Source organism: Periplaneta americana, chromosome 14 (assembly GCF_040183065.1).
Source record: "Periplaneta americana isolate PAMFEO1 chromosome 14, P.americana_PAMFEO1_priV1, whole genome shotgun sequence".
NCBI classification, from domain to species: domain Eukaryota; kingdom Metazoa; phylum Arthropoda; class Insecta; order Blattodea; family Blattidae; genus Periplaneta; species Periplaneta americana.
In genome coordinates, this window is record NC_091130.1 from 2633497 (window position 1) to 2655038 (window position 21542).

At 36.6% G+C, this 21542-nt stretch overlaps 1 protein-coding gene across 1 annotated transcript in view; it reads right to left on the reverse strand.

Moving 5' to 3' along the window:
- Positions 1-341: 341 nt before the first annotated feature.
- Positions 342-21542, reverse strand: part of LOC138713085 (sodium-dependent proline transporter-like) — a 141757-nt gene continuing 120556 nt past the window's right edge. The window contains exons 9-14 of the mRNA XM_069844834.1: positions 20309-20437; positions 11061-11160; positions 7824-7924; positions 5182-5352; positions 3572-3692; positions 342-547 (exon numbers count right to left, since the gene is read on the reverse strand). Of these exons, the coding sequence (XP_069700935.1) occupies positions 477-547; positions 3572-3692; positions 5182-5352; positions 7824-7924; positions 11061-11160; positions 20309-20437 (693 nt within the window). The 3' untranslated portion in view covers positions 342-476. The remainder of the gene's footprint in view (positions 548-3571; positions 3693-5181; positions 5353-7823; positions 7925-11060; positions 11161-20308; positions 20438-21542) is intronic.

The window sequence follows — 21542 nt, forward strand, 5'->3', positions numbered from 1 at the left end:
TTAGCCGTTTTACCAGATTGTAGAGAATTGTTTCCGCTTTCAGAATATATAAAAATCTCATTTTCACAAAAAATTGACTTAAGACCTTTTTCCTCCCGGCCACAGATATTTAGTCGTCCCGAAGAGAAAGGGTCTAAGTTCACAAAAATGCGAAAATGAGTTATAAATAAATAAATAAATAAATAATAAACAAGTAAATATTTTGCTTGTGCTAGGAGCTAGATTTTTATTTATTTTTTTTTTTGCATTGTGTCTTAATGACCACTGTTTTGGCTCCGTCATCAGGGAAGGCAAGCCTCAAACAGATACTTGCTTTCGTTCACTTATAGCTCGCCAACTTTTAAGAACAAGAATCGTGTTCTGTGAATGCGCCGGCAGAGACCCCGACGCTGGCCCCGCACTACTGGAATGAGGCGTCGTGGCGCCCGCTACAGATCTCCCTGAGTCGCACGCAGCCCGCGCTACAGCCGGTCAGGTCACGTGGCGGACACGTGGCTGTTGCGCAGCGTTTCCTCTTCTTCCGGTAGCGTCATCGAGTTCACGTGGTCTGCGGACACAACGACAACAATCGGTTGCGTGACAATCTACGATCACATGGAAGTTCACAATCCAGGAGAGAGCATTAACTTCATTCATGTACAGCTTGATTATACAGGGTGGTGAAGGATGAAAGGGCCATACTTTGAGGGGTAATAGTATGGGCAATTTTATTGTAAAGGAAAAACATTATATAGACATACGTTTTAGTCTCAACGATTTTGGAGAAAACAAAAATTAATCGAAACCAGAGCATACTTTGCATGGTGTAAAGGCTAGTGGCTTTGTAACTTAACACAGAATATAACTTGTGCTTAGTGAAATTTCTGATCAGGCTTGAAGCCGGTGAGAAATAATGTAAGAATCATCCTTCCACCCCTCCATGTGCACATACAAGCTGCGAACATAATAAATAGAGATAGGTAGAAAAAGCTGGAACAGTTTTTTTGAAACTGTTTTACAATTGAAACTGTTCGATACGAAACAGTTTCGTGATGTAACCTGTTCCAACTGTTCCAAAGAGTGTTACATGCTCCAACGTTCCACATGGTTCCAAGAGATAAACAGTTCAATTTCTAAACAGTTTTCCTCTTCTTTGTTGTCTGCAAAGGTCACGTGTAGCACTAGCATTGACCTCCAATCGAAAGTAGATATAATATCACGGCCTTCGTGCAACAGTAGCCTATGTAGGATCGTGCAATTTAATTGTACGAATCAAATTCCCTAATAAATCTGATATTAATTATTAGCTGTCCTTTGATGGAGAGTATGTTCATGGTGCTCTAATATAGTGTTAATAATTAATATACTGCGAAAAATATCATCGGTTAATGTCTTTTCTTTATTAAACTCACCTAGGGTTAGGCCTATATGTGTTGATTTTACTAAAATCGATTCATTTTGAATTGTAGTTATTTACTGTGCCCTTAACAGTAACCTACGAGAAATGACTGTCGTCATAGTATACTGAACAGCTGATTTAAAGACGATTCAAGGCCCTTGAAACATGTTCCCAAAGCAGATGAGAAGTTGAAACAGTTTGAACACTTGGAACAGTTGGCACTGATGTTGTAAACATATTTTAATGAAACTGTTTCTTTGAAACTGTTATTTTGGAACAGTTTCATTCATGGAACAGTTACAGTCGAAACTGTTTCTTAAAAAGAACAGTTTATCCCATCTCTAATAGCCAAACAAAATAAACCAGAAGAACATAAACCATGAGCAATTATTAAAATATATGATCCACAAAATCCCCAAATAATTTAAAGTCATTGGTTCATGATTATTATTATTATTGGTAGTAGAGATGGGATAAACTGTTCTTTTTAAGAAACAGTTTCGACTGTAACTGTTTCATGAACGAAGCTCTTCCAAAATAACAGTTTCAAAGAAACAGTTTCATTAAAATATGTTTACAACATCAGTGCCAACTGTTCCAAGTGTTCCAACTGTTTCAACCTATCATCTGCTTCGGGAACATGTCTCAAAGCCCTTCAATCGTCTTTAAATCAGCTGTTCAGTGCATTACGACGACGAAAGTCATTTTTCGTAGGTTACTGTTAAGAGTACAGTAAATAACTACAATTCAAAATGAATCGATTTTAGTAAAAATAGTAAAATAGTTTAATAACGATGACATTAGCCGATGATATTTTTCGCGGTATATTAATAATTAACACTATGTTAGGACACCATGAACATATTCTCCATCAATGGACAGATAATAATTAATATCAGATTTATTAGGGATTTGATTCGTACAATTAAATTGCACGATCCTACATAGGCTACTGTTGCACGAAGGCCGTGATATTATATCTACTTTCGATTGGAGGTCAATGCTAGTGCTACACGTGACCTTTGCAGACAACAAAGAAGAGGAAAACTGTTTAGAAATTGAACTGTTTATCCCTTGGAATAATGTGTAACATTGGAGCATGTAACACTCTTTGGAACAGTTGGAAATAAACTGTTCCAGCTTTTCTTACCCATCTCTACTGGCCAGTATCGCATTGTCCAGATGGTGCACGTTGGTTCTGCGCACATATTTTAGTAACTTGTCGAACTATAGTAACAATGACGGACTGACGGTTTGAAATATTGATATAACAATGTTGTGCTTGTGATTAGGTGAGTTGTTGTACAGTAACTATTTGTGGTTGAAATAGAACAGAATATTTAGTTTCCGTAACAACTTTCTGTTTGTGACTGATCGAATTGCTTTAGAAGAGCGAATTCCGTGTTTGTCATGATAGTTTTATAATTGAAGAGTCCACTGCAAGAATGATGGATGTCACTTTCTTGTCGAAAATGAACCAAGACTGTCAATGCATAGCTTAAGACATATAGAATGTACATAGAGAGTTATATGGCATTAACACTGATAGTCATTGTCCAGTAATGATCGGAAAATCACAGTTAAGCTTTGAGTGCTAAGCATTTCAAACTTTCAATTGCTTCTCCTGCAAAATGTATTCCAAATGACATCCATCATTCTTGCAGTGGACCCTTCAATTCTGAATGACCCGAGTTGTCGCGACAATTTACAGTTGTACAAGCAGGGATTGACTGGTTGTCATGATAAGTTTATGTTTGTAACTGGTCGAGTTCCTACGACGAATTGAACGGTTGTTACAACAATTGTATTATTATCATTGGACAAGTTGCAGAAGTTATCAGTATTATAAGACTTACTGAATGATTGTTGTTACAACAATTTAATAATAATGATAGAGAAAGTTGTTATGGAAGTTGTGGTTGTATGATGATTAATTCATTGACTGATTCTAATGACAAGCTTATATATGTGAACGAGTTACGAAAATCTGTCATGTAATGGAATGGCTGTTTTACGTCACTACACAATATGACTTAATTCTGACTGCGATTATTTTTGTTGGGCTAGGCGGTTCCAGTGACAAGTCTGTAAGAAGTAACTGGGGGACTCTTCATGAAAACCTGTCGTTGTGATAATATGAATCGCATGTTATTGTACATCTTATACAACTGAATGAATGTCGTGGCAGCTGACCTGTGCAGTTGAGCTGTAGCGAGGGGTTAGCGCCGTGCCGCTTGAACTCCAGCCACGCATCGCGCAGGTTCAGGTCCGAGGGCCCCCAGTCCTCCGTGGGCTTGGCGGCCAGCAGCAGCTTCTGTAGGACGAGATACTGTTCGATCGAGTGCTGCGACTTTTTTATAACGTTGCTGACAGTTCAAACCGAAAATTTGATGACATAGATACAGATTGTTTTAAGGAAAAAATAATAACTTGTTCAGGAATCGTTAAATTTTTGTAATCAAATAATAAGTTTAAAATAATAGTAAATTGTATTGATCTGTAATTTTAGCTGCAAATTGTAGAATTTATCCTTAAAAAGTACAGTAAATGTTTCATTAAGGTATGACAAAATTTCCTCAGAAAAAAAAAACATACACACATACATATACATATGCTATATACACATACAGTACATATAACAGAATTGAGTCCCTGAACAAATATTTTTTGATAATAATAATAATTCTTTATTTATACTGGCAGAGTTAAGGCCATAGGACCTTCTCTTACACTCTACCAGGTCACAAAGTATACAAGCAGTTAAAATTTAACAAAAAGTTAGAGAACAGAATACTAACATATTACAAAAAAAATAATAGCATAATAAAATCGACACTAAACAGCATGAAAATAATACCATAATAGAAAAAAAAGAAAGTAAAATACATTGGAATATAGTGAAAGCAACTCATTTAGTGCAAATGGTTAATATGGAAAACGTAAGGTAGAATATAACAAAATGGAATGTAATAAAATAATAATAAAAAGAAAAGAAATACGAAAATTAAATAAAATTCACAATAAAAAGGCTATGATAATAAATTCAATGGCTGGTAAAGAGAACAAAAAGGGGAAAGGAAGGAAAGAAATATATAGCCTATATTTTTACAAAACTATCGCAGAGAAAAGGGCTTATAACTGAAAGGAATCTGAATTGAAAAAATGCAATTTTAATTTATTTTTGAAACTAGACAATGTCCGACAGTCTCTGACATGTTGTGGTAGAGAGTTCCAGAGATGAGCTGCAGAGACGGTGAAAGATGAAGAGTAGAAGGATGTTCTGTGTTTATAAATGAACCTGTGAAAATATTATTGCTTAAATGATTTTTAAATTGCTTTATGTTGTGGTAAAATTGCATTTAACTATTTTTAGTAGTATTAAAGTAGCATACAAACGCTTGAAACATAATTTGCAAGCGCCCAAAGCAGCCCTCTAACTACTCAGTGAGGAGAAATCGTTACACAGATACAATCACATGAACAGGAGGTACGCACAAAAAAAACGTGAAGTCTTTTTCCGTCTCATCATGAGTGCTGAAAACATATTGCCTATTCCCGTGTAAACTCGAAATCTATGTTTTGTGGGCCGCAGTACTTTCTTTTTACTTGATATATCTAATGGTACAGTAAACAGGAAAGAGGTACCCGTCCTACCCATATCCTTCGCCGCGATTCCAACCGAGGGTGTCGTGCTGAAATCCGTCCACATTTCAGATTCAAATTATATTGAAGATGACTACAGGATGAGAGGCAAGAAGTCTGGATATGTACTGTGCCAATACAAGACTGCACGTGGTACTCACACTTTTAAATGACGAGGCCTTCTGTTGGAAGATGATGACGACGGCCCAGAAGGGAATCTGGGCCATCGACAGACAGCCCAGGCACCAGCCGATGGCGTCTGCCCAGTCTGGGTAGTCGTAGTCCTCAACTCCCAGCGGCTTGTACATCACCAGAGAGATGATGAAGATCACCTGCAACAGTCACCAAACCACTGTCCGTGCAATGAAACGGCTTTTAAAACATCGTCCATACAGTTGAACTGATAGATTCAGCATTGTCGGTTGAGTCGAAGTGGTAGTTGAAAGCATTGTCGGTTCAGTCGAAGTGGTACATAGTTGAAAGCATTGTCGGTTCAGTCGAAGTGGTACATAGTTGAAAGCATTGTCGGTTCAGTCGAAGTGGTACGTAGTTGAAAACATTGTCGGTTCAGTCGAAGTGGTACATAGTTGAAAGCATTGTCGGTCCAGTCGAAGTGGTACGTAGTTGAAAGCATTGTCGGTTCAGTCGAAGTGGTACATAGTTGAAAGCATTGTCGGTTCAGTCGAAGTGGTACGTAGTTGAAAACATTGTCGGTTCAGTCGAAGTGGTACATAGTTGAAAGCATTGTCGGTCCAGTCGAAGTGGTACGTAGTTGAAAGCATTGTCGGTTCAGTCGAAGTGGTACATAGTTGAAAGCATTGTCGGTCCAGTCGAAGTGGTACGTAGTTGAAAACATTGTCGGTTCAGTCGAAGTGGTACGTAGTTGAAAGCATTGTCGGTTCAGTCGAACTGGTGCGTTCGTCCAATTGATTCGTAATGAATTGAGGTTGAGAGCAACACTAGGAATGTTTTCTTTTAGAATTTGTTTCTATTGTGATTGATTTTTATTTATATTTTAATAACATCACATTTTGTTTAAAAATATAACATGTGCTTTCAAAGTGAATCTATGTATAACGTATACAATTTCAGTATTCATTTGATTCATTTGTGGTGGTTGGTCCGTTTCATTGATATATTGACATTTTTATTTTAAAAATTCATGACAATCGGTGTGATGCATTATTGAAAGAAATTATTATTATTATTATTATTATTATTATTATTATTATCATCATCATCATCATCATCATCATCTCGCGCTTTCATTTGAGAGAATTCCCACACTTAGTTCGTAGTTCGTCTCCGTGGTTGGGCTGCTCTCAGAGAGTTCGGCAGCGTGCAGACGCTTTCACCCGCGCCTGAGCGCCAATTAGGCTGTCCTCGCTTCTCAGTTTTACTTGTTTACGCGATAACATCTGTTGGTGTTGTGACGCCACAATCTAGGCGTGTCCGTGGACCAGATTAAAGATAAGTCTGCAATTGTTTGTTCTAATCCTCACTGATAGGCCTTATCGCGACGCTCGGGTGACATTCCTCAGACTCGACAGTACTGGTATACCTGTAAATACATACAGGTCGGCCTGGATGGCGCAGTCGATAGAGTTCTGGTCTTCTGTGCCCGAGGTTGCGGGTTCGGTCCCGGCTCAGGTCGATAGCATTTAAGAGTGCTTAAATGCGACATGCTCATGTCAGTAGATTTCTTCTTCTTCTTCTTCTTCTTCTTCTGCTATGGTACTACAGCCCAAATCGAGCCTTGACCTCCTCTATTCTTCTCTTCCAATCAGATCTGTCCAATGATGTTCTCTTCCATGCCGTTACTCTCAAAACTTGTCTAGCATCCACTCTCTCTGCATCAGCCCATCTGTCCTTCGGTCTGCCTATCGGTGTCAGTAGATTTACTGGCGTGTAAAACAACTCCTGCGGGACAAAATTCCGGCACACAGGGCGACGCTGATATAACCTCGGTAGTTGCGAGCGTCGTTAAACAAACCATAATTACAATTTTACATACATACATACATAGATAAATAATTATACTAACAAGATATTCTATTATTATAATTATATTATTATCAACAATTATTATAGTGATAGCAACAATATTATCAAAAAAACATACATACATATGTGTACAAAAAATCAAGTCTTTAGCTTAAAAATATATAAAATATAAATTTCACCCATCGCGTCTCATAAGTGATAATTATGAATGAAATTTTGTAGCACGTAGGCTATACATATTCCAATGGGAGCATATGAAGAGTCCACTGCAAGAATGATGGATGTCATTTGGAATACATTTTGCAGGAGAAGCAATTCAAAGTTTGAAATGCTTAGCGCTCAAAGCTTAACTGTGATTTTCCGATCATTACTGGACAATGACTATCAGTGTTAATGCCATATAACTCTGTATGTACATTCTATATGTCTTAAGCTATGCATTGACAGTCTTGGTTCATTTTCGACAAGAAAGTGACATCCATCATTCTTGCAGTGGACTCTTCATACAGTATGTGTGAAAATAAAGTGTCTAGTTAAATTGTAGAAATTATAAATTTCATCCATCTCTCTTGAATTCGTTTTGTGAAATGAAATAATAGACTACTATTGCATATAAATAACGTTAAAGAAGAAATAAATTCAACAAAAGATAAACGTCTATAGTTCTCACCAAGCTTACACGGCTTTAGTCACCAGACTCATGCCTAACCCAAAATCATGCGGTGCATGCCAGTACCTATGCAGCATTATCGCATTCTTAACAGAGAAGTTAGTAGTTGTCTCTTATCATCATTCTTACCGCGAGGATGACGGGGGCGAACAGCACCCACGTGATTCGCCAGTACAGCTGTGGTCGTTTGCCGAGCATGAACTCCAGGTCGTCGCAGATGTTGGACAACCCTGTCAAACATAAATTCCTGTTCAGTATAATTTGACACTTCCATGATATTGAACCTGGCACTATAATTTTTTATTTTTTTACACCGTGTTGTGGCTCCAGAAACATCCGAAGTTTGGCAGCCAAGTATTTGCAATATTTGCGTTGCCAGGACTGGAGAAGGTGCCCCTTTTCCGTACATGTTGTTGCTACGAGACGCTGGTTGTTTCTGCGGCGGGTTATTTTTTATTGTTTTGCAAGCTATCGCCACCAAATGTCGATTCAGTTGTTTTCTATGAAAACCAAAGAAGCTTACAAAAACTTCCTCAAACTATTTCTCGTTCAACATCCCCTCAAACTATTTCTCGTTCAACATCCCCTCAAACTATTTCTCGTTCAACATCTCCTCAAACTATTTCTCGTTCAACATCCCCTCAAACTATTTCTCGTTCAACATCCCCTCAAACTATTTCTCGTTCAACATCCCCTCCAACTAATTCTCGTTCAACATCTCCTCAAACTATTTCTCGTTCAACATCCCCCTCAAACTATTTCTCGTTCAACATCTCCTCAAACTATTTCTCGTTCAACATCTCCTCAAACTATTTCTCGTTCAACATCCCCTCAAACTATTTCTCGTTCAACATCCCCTCAAACTATTTCTCGTTCAACATCCCCCTCAAACTATTTCTCGTTCAACATCCCCTCAAACTATTTCTCGTTCAACATCCCCTCAAACTATTTCTCGTTCAACATCTCCTCAAACTATTTCTCGTTCAACATCCCCCTCAAACTATTTCTCGTTCAACATCTCAAACTATTTCTCGTTCAACATCTCCTCAAACTATTTCTCGTTCAACATCCCCTCAAACTATTTCTCGTTCAACATCCCCTCAAACTATTTCTCGTTCAACATCTCAAACTATTTCTCGTTCAACATCCCCCTCAAACTATTTCTCGTTCAACATCCCCTCAAACTATTTCTCGTTCAACATCCCCCTCAAACTATTTCTCGTTTAACATCCCCTCAAACTATTTCTCGTTCAACATCCCCCTCAAACTATTTCTCGTTCAACATCCCCTCAAACTATTTGTCGTTCAACATCTCCTCAAACTATTTCTCGTTCAACATCCCCCTCAAACTATTTCTCGTTCAACATCCCCTCAAACTATTTCTCGTTCAACATCCCCCTCAAACTATTTCTCGTTTAACATCCCCTGAAACTATTTCTCGTTTAACATCCCCTGAAACTATTTCTCGTTCAACATCCCCCTCAAACTATTTCTCGTTTAACATCCCCTGAAACTATTTCTCGTTCAACATCCCCTCAAACTATTTCTCGTTTAGCATCCCCTCCACACTTGTAGCAAACTCCACAACTGTTTACTACAATGGAGGGAATAAGCTGATTGACCAGTGTTAACAACTCCCAATGTTATGATGTAAGTGGCGGTGGCGGTCCAGGGTATATTTGCTGCGAATTTTAAACTCAAGGAATTTTAGAAAATAGCAATTTTTCCTAATGAAAATGAAGAAATAAATCTAGATTTTAATGCGTGAACGAGGTGTCACGATTTGTTTAAACGAAAAGTAATATTTGCACATGAAGCCTTTTAGATATTTTTAACTCCATCCCAAAATTCATTGATATAAATACTCGTATACATCCATTCTGGAGTAATTAATTTTTTCCAAAAAAAAAAAAAATATATATATATATATATACTTTCAGTAAGTCTACATAACAGAAAAATTGTTACATAATCCACAGTTTGAAAGGTAGAGAGATTAGATTTGCAGTAAAAAGCTTCATTTTTCACAGGCATTTGGTCCCTGTATAAAAATCAGGGGATTTTCCTGTAAATTTGTACAGGGACATCATTTTATTTTTACTTGCATTTTTATTGTACCTGCATTTCTGAATGTACTTCACTCCCACCCCTTCACTAATGTCCTTGCTCCCGTCAGACACACAAACTTACGGCCGCTGTTGCATTCGAAGTCTTCAAGCAGTGAAGTAAACACTGCAGTGTATAGTGTGTTTCATAAATATGATTGCGTTTTCTATGGAAGAAAGAACCTATATTAATAATATCGTACTAAAAAATTATATTCAAGAAACGATAAATTCAATTTCAGAGAATATGCTTCAAAATGTTTTTAATAATATGCGTAAAGAATTGAAGCCTGCATTGTAATGAACGGCAACCATTTTCAGCAACTTGTTTAAAAATTCAGATTAGCTTTTTTTGAATTGAGGTGGCTAGAAGCAAAGGAATGCTAGTGACATTTGTAATAACATTAGTTAAGTGCATCCAGTGTAAGAAAAAGTATCTAAAATGTTAGTGGCAAAGGGATATTTTAATCGCATCACACATTAAAATTTAAATAAAAATTTCACCGATTTTACGAGAGCTTAAATATTTAAACCTCATTTTCTCAAAAGTTTGATTTATTTTATTTATTGGGTTATTTTACGACGCTGTATCAACATCTAGGTTATTTAGCCTCTGAATGATATGAAGGTGATAATGCCGGTGAAATGAGTCCGGGGTCCAGCACCGAAAGTTACCCAGCATCCATAAAAGTAACTTAAGTGCACTTACAGCCCTTTATTTATGGCCCCTTGAATTTAAATGCATCTCTATATTGTATCTTAACACCAATAATTAATATGCTAAATAAAGTAACGAACATAGCCGCCTGAAAAGTTGGGTTTTTGAAAAAAAAAATGTTACTACTCTACTGTATTTTGATAAATTCCGTAAAAGTGATGATCAAACTGAAAATCGTAATATCGTATTTCCCTACAACATAAATGGATACACTACTTTTCTCTCCTCCTATAGCTAGTAAAATGATTTGTTTACATATTGCACTAGCAACTCCAAACTCCTGTAATGGAAGGGGGGTAACAGTGTTTCCGAGTATAGCCAGGTTAATGTTAAAAATGTTGGTAAAAATAAAGTGATGTCCCTGTACATTTGTAACTTTACTTGCGTGAAATAGATCCCACCTGTCGAAGTTTGTATTTCTTTGCTATCTAATGTAACTTTTAGATAAGGGCGCAAATAGCCATAGCAGCTGACGCGCCCTTTTTAAACCCCACTAACTAACTCTAATGCAACTGTGTTACGTGCATTCAACGCAGTACGTACCGTAGATCCAGAGCAGGCTGATACACTCCGCAATGGCGATGAAGAGCACCGCTATGCCCCCTCCGTACACGTCCATCAGCGTCAGCACGTAGTTGCCACCCTGCAGCAGTAGAAGGGCTACAGTTCTATCCCTACATCCACTTGTTTGGGTTTATGTTAGTCTGGACTTCGCCGACGATGCATCATCAGTCAGTCAACAATACTGGGACTATATTTTCATAATTTTTCATGTGAATGCTTGAGCAATATTTTACAACCTGACACAAGCCAGTGGAAACGTCAATAAACACACAAGAATGTGTACACCCCTGTTCCCTTAGTAGATCTGTTCGCCATTATTACGAACGGAAGCAAAGTTATTCATGAACAAGCTTCCCATGTCACTTTTAATACGCTCAACCGAAGAAGACAATAAGACAATAAATAGGTAATTCGAAAATTAGTGACAACACTGTAATTAAAATAAAAAATGTATTTGTGCGAGATCGTGGGTATTTGCTTGTTTTCCGCACAGAACCAATACGCGGTAAGTGTGAAATACCTCATTCAATATTCCCAACGTAACACACACAACAATTTCCCTCTTCTTACCGCTTAAGCGCGACATTCATTTTACTGCTTTAGGGTTTTAACATATTATTTTTAGAGACGTTCAATATAGTAATAATTATAAATTGGAAACTTACCACTGCAATTTAACCTAAATTGCAATGTTAATTATTGTTTTTAAGTATTTGCAAAAATTAAGTAAAGTCTACTACTCCACGAAACTTATTGCATTCCCGATACAAGTAACATTAAGGAAGCCGTGAAAAAATCAACAAACTTGCCGATGTTATTGCTGCAATATGTTATATAAATAATATTGTTATAATATTAAAATGAAAAATAAATCATTACATAACCTTACCGTTTGTTTTAAGTTCGCATTCATAGACTGGGGGGAAAAAAGACAGACGTATATCACGGCCTGCTGGAGTATAGTAAACACAGAAAATATTTTATAGCAACAATGTTGAAGAAAGATATTTTGGTGTTCCGAAGTTGCCGTCATTAAACAGAAACCAACATGGAGATTTCATTGCAACTAATTAGAAATTCGTCTTTCAGGCATGTAATAAACGATCTTCGCACAAAATAATGTACGATACACGAGCGGTATGTTTGCTTTCATGTTCTCGGAAATTAAAAAAGCTCAACTACGTTTCGCTTTTTCAGTCTTTTCCTCGACCATGAAAACGTCAACATACCGCTCTTGTAACGTATATTACTATTATTTATTTACAATTTATACAGGTTGAACCTAAGTAATGTAATCAATTTCAGGGAGTTATTGTCTGAGATATTTCAAACAAATAAAGTTTAATAAAATTTTGTATTAGACCTAATATATGGGCTGGAATAATTAGTGACAGAATGGTCCCCCTTTTTTGTACCTGAAACATTGGCAGTAGCATCACAATGTGAATTTTTAACAGATCATTTAAATGTTTTGCTGGAAGAATTTCCGCTACAATTCATTCATCTCTATGCATGACGGGACACTGCCTGATTTTTCTCTTGCTGCTAAAATGATTCTAAGTCAGCGATTCCCTAATAAACGGATATTTTGTGGGGACCTACATCCTAGTCTACTCGTTTCCCTGACCATAATCGATTGGATGGTTACTTACGGAAGCATTTCAAACCAATCTTATATTCGAGACCTATTGAGAACTTTAAAATTCTTTACCAGCATAATGAAGAACGATGCCGGCAGATTCAATATGGGAGAGAGTGATACAGTACATGATCAGGCGCTTAGAAGCCTGTATTAAAACCCATGGCGGCCACTTTAGAGCACTGTCTGCAGAATTATGCACTATGTAAACAAATATGTAGAAATGAAGTTGTAATATATAGTTCTACTGAAAAACAACCTTCTGTATTTGCAGACCGCCATTATTGGCAAGATAAAAATGGTTTCAATAAAAGAAAAGGAGAGGAGACCATAATGAAACATTTATGGACTAAAAAGTATCTGCAATTAAAAAACGGAGCGAAATTGAATGGGCCCTATCCTCTATCCATTCCCTTCCAAATACTTCTCACATAATTCGTGAACACACTGTACATATACATAGTGTTCAGTAATGGAATTTTGGAATTTGAAGTATGCATTGTCAAATGCAACTGATTTCACAAACTATAGTATCTTAAGTGCATACATGATATTTCAATTTGTAACAAGCAATTTACTTTGAAAGTGGCATGTCAATTGTTCCAGTTTCCTTATCTGTCGTGATGTTATCACCCAGGCCTCTGAGCCATATAGTGTAGACCGTAAGTAATGTCATTGATTGATTTCAAGAGACTTTTCTTTGAGATATTTCAAACAAAGAAGCTTAATTTATTTTGCTCGTTTTGCTTTCTTTTCGAGATAAAAATTGTTTCATATGAAACTTTTCATAGCGTGTTTTGGGAAAGCCATTGATTTAATTTCCAATATGCTCAGTCAATTTAAGAAAGCAGTGTATTAGGATAATAAATGATTGAAATATTTTTATTTTTTCTTCGGAATTTGTATGATAATAACTTTCTTGTGTTAAATATTATTAACGTACCTTGTTAACATGTTTCGACCTATTTTCGGTCATCTTCGGAACTGGTCGTTGTTGGTCTTGGCGCCTCTTTTTTTCCTGTGTGGGTGCGTTCGTAGTGTAGAGTCAAAGAGTGTATGTGTTTTGAAGTTGAGTTGTGTGTTGAGAATATCGTTGGGGTGTGTTTTCGTGTGTCTGTATATTTCATATTGTTCTTGTGTGTTGAGTTTCTGGCTTTTTGGTTGGATGTGCAGTATTTCCATGTCTGTGTTGATGTCTCTGTAGGTGTGGTTGGCATTTGTGATGTGTTCTGCATATGTGGAGGTGTTTTGTAATTTTGTTATGGCTGTGATGTGTTCTTTGTAACGTGTTTGAAACGATCTGCCTGTCTGTCCTATGTAGAAGTTGTTGCAGGTGTTACATTTGAGTTAGTATACGCCTGTGTGGTTGTATTTGTTTGTTTGTGTTGTTTGTGTGTTGAGATGTTTTTGTAGAGTGGTATTTGTTCTGTATGCGATGTTGTAGTTTAATTTCTTGAATGAGGTTTCAATTTTGTGTGTGTCTTTGTTTTCGTATGTTAGTGTGATGTATTTTTTGTGTTCTTGTGTTTGTGTTGTGTTCTTCTGTTTTTTGTGGTGTTGTTTTGTCTTACGTATTATGTTGTCTATTATGTTAGGGTTGTATCCGTTTTCTTGTGCTATGTATTTGATTGTGGTTAGCTCTTCGTTGTAATCCTGTTGGCTCATGGGTATGTTGAGTAGTCTGTGTACCATTGTTCGGAATGCAGCTTGTTTGTGTTGTTGGGGTGGTTGGATGTGTTGTGTATGTGTGTTTTTTTCTTTAAATGTGTAGAAATTCGATCCGAACAAATGCAACTTTTCGTTCTGCAAAGAAATTTTACAATGTTACATTTGTTCGGATCAAATTCCTGCACATTTAAAGGACAAAACTAAAATTCTTTCAATAATTTATTATCATAATACACTGCTTTCTCAAATTGACTGAGCGTATTGGGAATTAAATCAATGGCTTTCCCAAAACACGCTGTGAAAAGTTCCATATGAAACAATTTTTATTTCGAAAAGGAAACGAAAACGAGCAAAATTGTATTAAGCTTTTTTTTAAATATCAAATATCTGAAATTAATGAAATTACTTACCGTTTACCCTGTATTCAGCCACTTAATACAGCTTCAAGAAAGTAAGTGTTTTATCTTTATCATGAAAGGTCGTTTCTATTGTACATAATATTAGCTGGAACTTTATAAGTTTGTTACCATAGATACAAACTGGTCTAATGTTTCAATAACTTCAGTATTATTATCTCCGAAATGCACTACTTTAATTTTCCTTGTTCGTATCTCTTTTATACTTTGTTCTGAACTCTTACGTAGTAAATACAGGGTGATCGGTTATTATGTACAGCATTGGACACAAAAAAATAACCGATTTCCTGTACCTTGAATTTATCTAAGCTCACCTTTGCCTTGTTCACACGACTATGGAAAGGATGTTTATTTTGCACCTAATTTACCCCTCGAATACATTTTTCTTATAGATTATTTATAACACTTGATGTATAAACAGACATAAAAAACAAAACAAAGGGAAAACAAAGCGGAGTTGTACATAATAAGTTGGTTTACGTGTAAATATAAGCTCTGACTGAATCAACCTAAGTTTTCGTACAAAACTTAGCATATTGCTGCCGGTAATTTTTTTGTGTATTAAACTGGTATACGATATGTTACACTGCAAAACAAATAAAATGATTTCATATTAAGCATATGGCCGGGACCGCGCTAATGACAGTGGAAAATCAAAACAAAGAAAAGTTGGTATCGCGCACGATTTGTTATTTCCACGGATAGTGACACATTCAGTGTGCTGGTGGACACTTCCAACATCTTCTGTGAAAAGCCAAACACAGTCTTCCGTCATGACGATTGTGTGCGTGTGAAGACTTTGGTGTATTCCCGGTTCTACTTCCCACATCCACAATAACTGCAATCAACAGGTGTTCCCAGTCTGCGTAACGTTGGGGGTACAAAGTGCCCTTCATTTGACCTCACAACAAAAAGTCAGTCGGGCGAACGTACCGGCCATAGATTAGGTCTGTTACGTCCAATCCCTTTACCGGGATATGGCTCTCCCATTGTTTCAGAGACTCTCTCTCACATCGTGTAGTGTGTTTGCTTTGGTCTAATGCTGCTTGAAAATTGTTGCAGATCCCCACTACGACCCTCAAGCAATGTTGTCATATCTCGATAACGAAACGGTTTCGGCTATAGTTCATATGAAATCATTTGTTTTTTTGTTGTGTTGCACTTTAAGGAGAGACGATAGTATGCTGTAGACGCAATAAATTTTCTGTGTTTTTTTTTCCTTTTAAATTGTTTTGATATGTGAAAAATATATTACATAAAATTTAACGCGCATTTATGGTCTTGTGAGCTGCTGTAACGCCATTTTATAGCTGTAATGCACAGGATTTTTTAAATGACACAAAACTTTGATTGCAATTTCCCGAAATTTTAATTTTTTGCTTTATTCCATACAAAGGTTTATGTATTTTCTGAACTACATATTAATGGTACTTGCTTATTTGGTACACATTTCGTTTAGGCTGTAGGAAACTTTCATCTGGAATAAAAATTCGTGTCCACTGCTGTGGAGTAACGGTGACCGTGAAACTAACGGGTACCGGTTCAAACCCTAATTGGCTCAGTTTTTTTTTTTCTTTCCGGGGTTTTCCCTCAACCATTTAAGAGCAATTCTGGGTAACTTTTGGCAATGAAACCTGGACTCATTTCGCTGGCCTTATCACCTTCATTTCACTCAGACACTATATAACCATCGCAGTTGATATGGCGTCGTAAAATAAATTAATTAAAGAAAATAGAAATTTATTTAGTTGCATTTGATAAATATGACTGCATATTGTAACGGTATGTTTGGATGGGTGATTTTTTAATCCGACAGAATGTGAATTTTGGTATAATTTCTGAATACGTGTGTTTACAAAGCTGACTTTCGGTGTAGCAGTTTGATTATTTTTCGACGCATGCGTCGACCGATTTCCGCCCCTACCTGGATCGTGGAGGCGAAGGGGTGATAGTGAGAGTACGATTGGAACGGAGGGGTTCGACACCGGGACCTGATATAGGTGGTTTAAGAGGACAGGTCCGACTAATTTTGACAGATGCATTGTGTTCGGGTAGATGTTGGTATGTAAGAGAGTTACATCGGAAATCTGGAGGTTGTAACTCTTGTTATGGGTTAGCCTATGTTAATTGAGAGAGCTTTAATGAATAGTGTGATAAAGGTCTTGTTGTATGAGATAAAGGAAATCTTAAAGACTCTATTTTAATTGATTACTAATTGTTAAAATATCCAAGAAATTCTTGTTACTTTGTTTGAATGTTGTTGTTAATTGATTTAGGAGGAAAGAAAATAAAATCAAGGGAGACAATAATTTTTGGGCATCATATCTGAATTTATTAACTACTAAGTAAAGATTCCAGTGAAAACACTGATATAGTGAGACTCGCTTCAATATTTATATAAAACTACATCTAAAATTCATTTCTTAAAATGTAATTTTTTACCTTAAAAATTGTGCTCAATACATTTTAAAGAAAGTGATTTTAGGAGTAAAATGTCATTAGAAATTGTAATTTATCTTTTAAAATGGCTGAGATATATACATTTTAGTAAATGACTGTATCCTGATATTTTTTTTCAAAATGTAGGTACAAATTTTTTTCTTCAAAAACTAATCTGGAATTTTTAAGTTGCTGTAGCAATGATATTTCTACATACAAAAAAGTGCATCAATTGGGAAAAATAGCCTATTTCAAATGTTAAGCCATGTCTCAAAGCTCAAGTCTATACTACATGCTAATAACTAGCAACTAGATGACTTGTAAACTACACACTAGAGAGCTTTGAACATGTATGCTGGAATCATGGCCTTCTTCGTACACTATTTTTCTCAAAGCCTACGGTATAGCACTAAATTGAGAAGGCAGTGTTCTAATGCAGTTTAATTACGAGTTATCAGCTGTTATATTTTGGAAATTCGAATTCTTTGTTTATAAACGGTTTTCCAATAAACAGTTCATGAAACTTAAGTTTCACGTTTATGAACTGAATGGTAATTTCCTGAGACGCTAGAAAAGAAACGTAGAAAGATGTAGAATAGTAATACTAAAAAAAAAAAAAAAAAGAGTAATATACTTTACAAGAGCGGTATGTTGAAGTTTTCATGTTCGAGGAAAAGTTTGAAAAAGCGAAACGTAGTTGAGCTTTCTTCATTTCCGAGAATTGAAACAAAACATACCGCTCGTGTATCGTACATTATTTTGTGCGAAGATCGTTTATTACATACCTGAAAGAGGAATTTCTAATTAGTTGCAATTAAATCTCCATCTTGGTTTCTGTTCAATGACGGAAAATTTGCAAAACAAAAATATCTGTCTTCAACATTGTTGCTTTAAAATATTTTCTGTGTTTACTATACTCCAGCAGGCCGTGATATACGTCTGTCTTTTTTTCCCCCCCAGTCTATAAATGCGAACTTAAAACAAACGGTAAGGTTATGTAATGATTTATTTTTCATTTTAATAACAGTAATAACATCGGCAAGTTTGTTGATTTTTTCACGGCTTCCTTAATGTTACTTGCATCACGAATGCAGTAACTTTAGTGGAGTTGTAGACTTTACTTAATTTTTGCAAATATTTAAAAACAATAATTAACAGTGGAATTTAGGTGAAATTGCAGTGGTAAGTTTCCAATTTATAATTATTACTATATTGAACGTCTCTAAAAATAATATGTTAAAAGCCTAAAGCAGTAAAATCAATATGTCACTTAAGCGGTAAGAAGAGGGCAATTGTTATATGTGTTAGGTTGGGAATACTGAACGTGGAATTTTAGACTTTCCGCGGATTGGTTTTGTGCGGAGATCAAGCAAATACGCACGATCTCGCACAAAAGATGTTCAAAAGATATCTATGGAAATTACGTTTGGCTGTCAACAATCTAAATAAATGTGGAAAAGGTAAGGGCCTGAAATATTACAATATTAAAAAAAATGTAACGCAGGTACCAACAATTTCAATGTTACAAGTTAACGTGTTATTCTACATTGAACTCGCATTTTATTTCCAAAGCATCATCAGATTTCATAACCCCAATTGCTGATGAGGTATCCATGTTTGTTTAGTGAACAAGTCAACAATCGAGCAAGCATTTTCGTTTACTAGCTACTACGGACTTGATTGCTATGCACTACGTAGCTTTGGATCGTAACTTTTGATGTCAGGGGCGTATTTTGCGGGCTACCGGCGATAGCCCAAGGAAATTACAAAAGAAAAAGTTTATAATATAACATAATGTAATAATTTTGTATTATTAGTTTTACCATAGTAATTAAAATTAAAGTAATTGTTAGATATATTTTGTGTAATAATAGGGTCAGCGGTAGCCCAAACCCTTTAACCAGTATACGCCTCTGCACATCCGGCTATTTAGTCAACAATGTAGTTATTATTATTATTATTATTATTATTATTATTATTATTATTGTATCTCCAATGGGGGGTAGCCCTATTTTACATATGTATGCTAGGGCTATAGTTTTACACACAAAAAAATAGGCCTAATCATAAAAACAAATTGAAAAGAAAAATAAATTAGCTTACGCAATGTAAACAAAACATAAACAATCGGTAATTTGAACATTGCGATTGCAAATCAAACATCAGGCATCAATTTGAGACATAGCATACAAAAAAATAGTTACAACACATAAACATAACATTTCTTATAGCCGTTCTCTATAACACATTTATGCAACTTTCCGTAACATACATCATAGGCTATATTAATACACAATAGTCAGACAAACACAGTCAAACTATAATTACGACATTGCGACGACATCAAGCATCCCATAACTATGACTCACATATACAACAAATCAAGCATCCTCTACAACACAGACACTTCAACGTAATAGCCATACTTTTAAAAGTTACAAATTTGGCTCCAAAAAGAGTACATAGGACACTGTTACTAAATACTGTTATTTTCTACAAGGTCTTAAATACACCTGTAATAAATCTGTGAAATTCCTTTAAGCAACATTGCTTCAGAAGAACTTTTGTTATTGGTGGTGAGAAAGTTGTATCGCACATGCTAAGATGGGTTTCTAGCCGGTATCTTTTGCGTTCTTGTAGTGGGCACTCAAATAACAGGTGGTCGACTGTTTGTGTGGGGTGTTCACAGGAACATGAAGAGCCGTTTGGGTTGTCAATTTTGAAACGTTCAAAATATGTATTAAATTTTCCGTGTCTAGTCATAAATTGCGTGGATATGTATGATGGTTCATAATTCTTTACGGATATTCTATCTTTAACTGTGGGAAAATATAGTGATTTTGTGATTTGGCCATTTGTACTATTTAATCACATTGCATTCCAGTCATTTAACATGTCCACCTTCATTTGCATTCTTACATAAGAGAGGGGTTGTAATGTAGTTCACTTCAGCTGAAAATGTAGCTTAGAGACACGGCCTTAGTATCTACTTCCCTCATTGCCGATTGTGAAGGTTTAACAGAATACAGTAATGAACAGCTAGCTTGCCATCTAGACTCACGTACGTAGGTGACACAGGAGAGCCCCACGAGGTAGCAGACGGCCGCCGTGGTGATGCAGAAGGCGAGCTTGTGGTTTCGCAGCACCGTGAACTCGTCAGAGATGCTGGTCAGCACGTTCTCCAGCAGCGCGAACTGCGGACAAACAGGAGACTAGCGATCTATATTATGGAACAGCGAGTCAAAGTCAGGATAGGAGGAGAAATAGGGAGAGGAGTACGACAAGGATGTCTTTATCACCAACATATACTTGGAGGATTGAGCGAAAAAAGTGTTTTCAGAACATGGGAGGGGTGATAGCAGGAGTTTTTTTTACCTTGGGGATTTCATTGAAGTGGATTTTTATGGCAGGCAGAGTAACTATCTCATGCCCCCATGTTAAATTGCTACCTTTGCACTTCATTAGAACCAGGTACCCAGCTTCGAAGCCGTTAGCCCTGAGAACTTACAGTATAATTATTTCCCCTATTGTCATAGCACAGGTTATCTAAGAAATTAGCAAGTTCTTTGTGATAGTAGAAGAGAAAGAGTGGGGGAAGGGAAGTGGTCCGCGGCCCATTTCTTTTAGGGCTCATCCCGACATTTGACTTATTACTCAAGGGAAACCACGGGAATACCTGGGGTGATAGTAGGAGGAAGAAGAATAAAGTGCATAAGATTTGCTGATGATATGGCGTTGTTAGCAGAAGAGGAGACGATGCTAAGGGATATGCTACTGGAGCTGAATGACAGCTGTGAGCAGTATGGGATGAAGATAAATGCAAATAAGACGAACAGCAAGGTCATAGGAAGAAAAGTAAAGAAGGTAAACTTGTGAATTCTAAATGAGGCAGTAGAGCAAGTGGACAGCTTCAAATACTTGGGGTGTACCATAAGCAGTAACATGAGCTGCTGCCAGGAAGTCAAAAGGAGGATAGCAATGGCAAAGGAAGCTTTTAATAGAAAAAGGAGCATCTTCTGCGGACCTCTGGAGAAAGAACTAAGGACGAGACTAATTAAGTGCTTTGTGTGGAGTGTATCTTTAGTGGTTTACTTTACGACGCTTTATCAATATCTGGCGCCTGAACGATATGAAGGTGACAGAGTCCAGCGCTGAAATTTACTCAGCATTTGCTCTTAATGGGTTGAGGGAAAACCCCGGAAAAATCTGAACCAGTTAACTTGTCCCAACCAAGATTTGAAACCTGGCACACTCGTTCCACAGTCAGGCATGTTAACCGTTACTACATAGCGGTGGACT